The sequence below is a fragment of the Castor canadensis genome, chromosome 14 (assembly GCF_047511655.1).
Source record: "Castor canadensis chromosome 14, mCasCan1.hap1v2, whole genome shotgun sequence".
NCBI classification, from domain to species: domain Eukaryota; kingdom Metazoa; phylum Chordata; class Mammalia; order Rodentia; family Castoridae; genus Castor; species Castor canadensis.
This window is the reverse complement of record NC_133399.1, coordinates 58,327,344-58,333,343: the sequence shown is the minus strand read 5'-3', so window position 1 is coordinate 58,333,343 and position 6,000 is coordinate 58,327,344. Positions and strand designations below refer to the sequence as shown.

The 6,000-nt window shown below is 51.5% G+C and overlaps 1 protein-coding gene across 8 annotated transcripts in view; it reads right to left on the bottom strand.

Moving 5' to 3' along the window:
* Positions 1 to 619: 619 nt before the first annotated feature.
* The window catches only part of Fgfr1 (fibroblast growth factor receptor 1), a 47,928-nt gene continuing 42,547 nt past the window's right edge, over positions 620 to 6,000 (bottom strand). For all 8 annotated transcript variants that reach the window (XM_020167536.2, XM_074054629.1, XM_020167538.2 and 5 more), the window contains 9 exons: positions 5,198 to 5,343; positions 4,842 to 4,963; positions 4,282 to 4,392; positions 3,668 to 3,858; positions 2,754 to 2,876; positions 2,487 to 2,557; positions 2,005 to 2,142; positions 1,744 to 1,849; positions 620 to 1,653 (listed from right to left, as the gene is read on the bottom strand). In XM_020167536.2, the coding sequence (XP_020023125.1) occupies positions 1,477 to 1,653; positions 1,744 to 1,849; positions 2,005 to 2,142; positions 2,487 to 2,557; positions 2,754 to 2,876; positions 3,668 to 3,858; positions 4,282 to 4,392; positions 4,842 to 4,963; positions 5,198 to 5,343 (1,185 nt within the window). In that variant the 3' untranslated portion in view covers positions 620 to 1,476. The remainder of the gene's footprint in view (positions 1,654 to 1,743; positions 1,850 to 2,004; positions 2,143 to 2,486; positions 2,558 to 2,753; positions 2,877 to 3,667; positions 3,859 to 4,281; positions 4,393 to 4,841; positions 4,964 to 5,197; positions 5,344 to 6,000) is intronic.

The following is a 6,000-nucleotide window of genomic DNA, read 5'->3' as shown; positions in this document are numbered from 1 at the left end:
TGAGGACAGTAACAACCAGTAGGTGGCAGAAGTTTCCAAGCAGCCAAAACCCCAAAACAAACAGACTTCTTTTCCCTTTCCTGAGGCATGGGTGGAGTTTGCAAAAGAAGATCTATAGCAAGCCAAGACCTGGTCACATAGAGACAGGAAGGACCATCTGGGGGAGGATAATGAACACAATAGGTTGAAGAAGACAGCTGGGGACCTGAATGTAGAATTAACCTTAGGTGACAAATTTTCCCTCATAGGCCAAAGCATGCCCACACAGAGCAGAAGGCTGAATGAAAATCTATCTGGGTTTCAGGTTCTACAGATCCTCATTGCATAATCCTTAGCTTTCCCCTTAATCACTTTAGCTCTACCCCTTGGCTATTCCAGGACCCCCTTCCTCCCAGTTTCCTCCGAGGAAGCAATCTGTGGTTGCAGGCTGCTGTGGCCTTGGCTCTCTGCCCAGCAACTCCGAGGCAAGGGCAGAAAGCTTCTGCCCACAATGCCAATGTGCGCGACCTAGGAGGAGGAGGTCACAAGGAAAGGCAGGAAGCATGCACTACCCACTGGACACAGCCCCTTGGTCTCCCTCCTTTCCATGGACATCTGTTCCCTTTTCACACAGCCCATATAAAAATGAAGCAGCAGCAATTTTTATTGAGGGACCTAAACTGAAAATAGGTTTAGAACATAATTTAAAAAAATAAAACAGCAAAAGTAGCAAAAAATATATGACCTTTTTAAAAACATTTTCCTTTTTTTTTTTTTTCCTTTTTTCTTTGTTTTTAATATATAGCAACTGATGCCTCCCAGCCACTAGAGGCACCATACCCAATGGGTAAATCTCTGGTAACGACCCTTTTAAAAAGACATGTAAATATATACTCAGATTTATACACTTTGTGTTTTCTTCATAGCTATGTACAAAGCCCCCAACTCAGGGCTGGGCCCCAAGGTTCCATCACTGCTCCCAGTCTTTGCCTCAACATCCTCTGGTACCAGGTATTTGGTCAGCAAAGCAAATTAGTATTGGAATTAATAAGCCACTGGTACCATCCATCTGGAGCAGAAGTCACCTTCAATCGAGGCCCGAAGCAGTGACCTCCCTGCTGCTGTAGCCCCAAGGACAAGGCACCTGCCACCAGAACACAAGGGGCTGACAAGTCAGGATGAAACAGACAAAGCAACACAAGAATGCCAGGGAAGCTCTCGCTGCCAGCCTGTTCATCCCACTCCCTGGCTCTCCAGACAGCGCCAGCGGCAGGGAGGGGTCTTGGTCCAAAAAAGGACGTGGCCACCGGCAAGTACCTGCCTCTTTGCTCCTATCTCTCACAAGCAGGTTGAGAGGAAGAGGAGGAAGGCCACACAAGGCGGCTGGCCCCTGCCAACAGGAAAGGAGAAGGGGAAAGGCAGTTCAGTCCAGAAGGGAGCTGTGGGTGAGGGACACAGCTGATGATGGAGCTTGGGCAGGAAACGGGAGGCTGGTAGTCAGCGTCGTTTGAGTCCGCCATTGGCAAGCGGAGTTGGGTGTCGGGGCAGACAGGGCTCCTCAGGCAACGGCTCATGAGAGAAGACGGAATCCTCCCCCGAGGAGCAGGTAGAACTTCGGGTGTCAGGGAAGCTGGGAGAGTACTGGTCCAGGGGCATTGACAGGTCCAGATACTCCTGCAACAGGAGAGAATGACTGGTGTGAGGAAGTATTCACCAGATGCACCACATGATGATAGCCTGAGGTCTAGCTCAGGGCAGCCGTACCTGATTGGAGGTCAGGGCCACAATGCGATCCAGGTCTTCTACCAGCTGTTTGAAGGTAGGCCTCTGAGAGGGCACCGCATGCCAGCAGTCCCGCATCATCATGTACCTGTGGCAGTGTGGTGAGGTCAGGGAGGACAGAAGCAGAGAGACGGGCCGGAGAACCTGGGGAAGGGGTGGCCAGGAAAGGCCATTTCCCTCTAGATGAACACCCTCTCCTTCTCCCAATCAAGCCCTATCCCCCCCCCCCCAGGCCTGGCTTACAGCTCATTGGTGCAGTTACTGGGCTTGTCCATCCGATGGCCCTCCTTCAACAGCTTGAAAAGCTCCTCCACAGGCACACCAGGGTATGGGGAGCCACCCAGAGTGAAGATTTCCCACAGGAGCACCCCAAAAGACCACCTGCAGAGGAACACAGAGCACTGCACCTTAGGGCACAAAGCTAGGTTCACCACAGGCGTTCCTGCATGCCCCCCACCCCCCCACCCCCACCACCAGAAACCAGCATGACAAGTGCCCATCCTGAATCTGTCCTACCCCAAGCAGCCCTGAACTCCAAAGGGAGCCCCAGTGAACAGTGCAGAGAAGACTGGCCTCCCAGTGAGTGGGAACAAAGTAGGGGGCTAAGATGGTGGTTGTTTTTTCTCCCTAATGGAAGGAGACTCATCAGTTCAGGGGGAATACGGGATGCTTCTATACTAGAGTTCCTCCCATGAATCCCTGGCAATTGCTTATTTCAAACTCACACATCACTCTGGTGGGTGTAGATCCGGTCAAACAATGCCTCAGGCGCCATCCACTTCACAGGCAGCCGGCCCTGTGAGCAGCACGGGGAGATTTTGGGGAGACTGAGGATGGCTCAGAGCAGAGAGGGGACAGGCATGGGACCCAGGGTGGGATGTGGTGTGCACACTTCAGCCTGTCCTTCTGCCCATTTCTCAGGGAGAGCAACCTGGCTAGGCTACAACAGGGCTACCCCAGCAGCTATCCCGTGGAGCAGTGCCAGCACTTACATTGGTAGTCTTTTTATAGTAGTCGATATGGTGAATGTCCCGAGCTAGGCCGAAGTCTGCGATCTTCATCACATTGTCCTCTGTTACCAGGACATTCCTGGCAGCTAGATCTCGGTGTATGCACTACAGAGAGGAGCGTGGGAGGCAGGTAAGGGGCGACGACCTGGAGACATGCCCTACTGTCCAAGAATCTTAGTCCCCTCCGCTCCAGCGCTCATTCTGCAGACAGCAGCAGAGCCTCTTCTCCTGCCCCAGCACCACAGCCTCTGGACATTCTCCTTTCCCCGATCTACTCGAAACACCCGTAGCTGTAGGCTTCTCAATCAACCCAGCAAACCCTCCTTTCAGGCCTCCGTTCCTGATCCGCCTAAGTCTGAGCTTTTGGATTTGCACCCTGAAAGACAGAACCTTTAGTCTGTTCACATGCTCCCAGTTATCAACCCAGGTACAACACACCTCCACTGGGTTGAGGTTGCAACAAAGCCACCGGTGTCCTGAGCACCCAAAACTGTGCTTAACACTCTCATATCCAATCTCCATAACAACTACAACACAGGGATGATTATTCTTATTTTGCACTTGACGAAACATGCAATCCCAGCACTTGGGAGGCGGAGGCAGGAGGATCATGAGTTCAAGGCCAGCCTGGGCTCAAGAAAACAAAACCAACAAACCTCACCCCCACCCCTCAATCCCTGCCAAAATGTAAGATGGCCTGAGGCTATGCAGAAAAGTATAGCGCACAGACTTGAACTTAACTCAGGCTGATCCCAAGACAGCTCGATCACAATGACTCTCCCAACTCAGGCTGCATGGGAGCCAAAGGCAGCACTTGGGTCAGGCGAGCTGGAGTACTAAGTGCTTGCATCCCAGCCCGCCTCCCCTCACCCCAGGGGAGCCTTTAGGTTGCACACCTTCTTGGAGGCAAGATATTCCATGCCTCGGGCCACTTGATAGGCACAGGATACCAGGTCCTTGGAAGAGAGCTGCTCCTCCGGGTTATGGCTGGGATTGTAACAGTACTCTAGCCCCGGAGGCCTCCGGGCCTGCAGGTACTCCCGCAGGTTGCCCTTGGAGGCATATTCCACGATGACATACAGAGGACCTGGGAGCAAGAGGAAGGGGAAGCCACAGGTGGAGTCAGCAGGTGTAACTTCAGCTGGAAGAAGACCCTCCTCCAATGGCATACCATGCCATGCGTTCCGTCCCCAGATGGTAACTTCCTTTTCCTGTCTCACCGAGGGAAGTAAGGGAAGTCATTCTGCTACCCAAAGAACACCAGCAAGATAATTCTTCCCAGGACAGTCCAGAAAGTTTTCAAGTGAAGTGGAGGGGAACAGCCCGAATTTAGATCACAGTTACGTTCCTGCTCCTCTCCACACACTGTGTGAACCTAGGTACCTGTATTCTTGGATGAACAGTAATGGGCACCAGCCCAGATCCCAAGAAATACATTCTAACCTTTGCCAAACTGACCTCTCTACTCAATTCCCCTAAGAGGCTGAGAGGACTTGTCACTAACACCTACCATCCTGTGTGCAGGCCCCCAGCAGGTTGATGATGTTTTTGTGCTTCCCAATCATCTTCATCATCTCCATCTCTGAGATGAGATCTGACAGGTCCTTCTCTGTTGCGTCCGCTTCACACACAAACCAGAGATAGGGTGAGACTCATACTTTGGGGAGAGGGTGGCAGAGGAACAGCCATGGGTCCAGGGAAGGGTGTATACCCAAGAAGACCCTTGTCTCCAGGATTCCCTTCTCTCTTCCCCATTTCCCACTCAAATTGATATTCCTCTCCCTCTTAAAGAGTTGTTGTAATATGTGGTAGTAAGTGTGGTCAGGGATGTGGTGAGAAAATTCACCTAGATACAGGATCCAGAACAGGTACTTGAGCATGGCCAAAGTTGATGCCAAGGAACAGGTGAGAGGATAGCAATCTTAGGGTGTGCAATGCCTCCTTCACTTCCAGGTAATGTAGCAGGTATGGACAAGGAAAGTACCAGAGAGGATGTATACCACTTGGCCGAGGCCCAGTGTGCTTACAAAGGGAAGGGATTCTTTCTACAAGGGTAGAAACATTACTTACACTTCAGCATTTTCACAGCCACTTTGGTTATACGGTTGGGTTTGTCCTTGTCCAGTCCAATGGCCTCTGCTAACACCACCTGCCCAAAGCAGCCTTCTCCCAGGGGCTTGCCTAAGACCAGTCTTTTGGGGAGAAACAGAGAACAGTGAAAGTTGGGACTGGAAAAAGGTCAAACCTCTCCTGCACACCCCACCTCTTACTTTCATATTTCACCCAACTGAAAACTGAAAACAATGGGGTTATTTCTGGAGGCACCTCATACAAATTTACTCCCTAGAAGGCTTTAGTGTGCACAACTTCAATCACTAGAGCAAGCAAGGGTGTCTTCAGAAAGTTGGGGGCTAGACAGAGAGTACCTGTCCCGGGGTAGCTCCCAGCGGGGATCTTCAGGAAGCTCATATTCAGAGACCCCAGCTAGCATGGGAGTCCCACTGGAGGAGAGACGTGAGGGCCGGACCAGAAGAACCCCAGAGTTCATGGACGCGCTAGAATCAGCTGACACCTACAGGGAAGAGTGGGGTCACTCTTCTAGCAAGGAGGGGGGAAGCAGTGGCAGATTCCTTCCAAATCCTCAGAGTGTTCCACCCCAGCACAGCTGCATTTTTCCCCAGCCAGGACTTTAGAAAGACCAGGGAGGTAGGAAGACCAGGTTCTACGACTGATTGATTTCCATCATCAACTAGCCTTTCTGGGTTTCAGTTTACTCACCTTTCAAAAGAGCAGACCAAATGTACTTCATCCAGCTTGACTTTCTGTAACAATTCTATTCCTGTCCCGAGCCTTTGCAAAGACTCTTTCCCTCAGGCAGGGGTCCCTAACCCTAAGCCACTTTCCAGAGTCAGCAGAGTGACCAGTCCCCTCTTCCACAGACAGAACCTTCTGAGTGTTTCATTCCTAAGGGTGGAGGGCACATAGATGGGAGGGGGCATCTGTGGATTGACTTGGGTCCTCTTCTCTACCCTACATCTTTACACCTCTCACTGGACCTGGGGACACCAAATGCATAATATCACTGCATATTTTCTTTAGCTCCACATGCCGGGTGAAAGAAAGGGGATAAAGCTGGGGGGTGGGGAATAGGAATTCATGAGCCAAACCGGCATGGGGCCAACTGTGGAGCACCTAGTCTAGGACATTCTACTGTGCCTGTCCCAGAAGT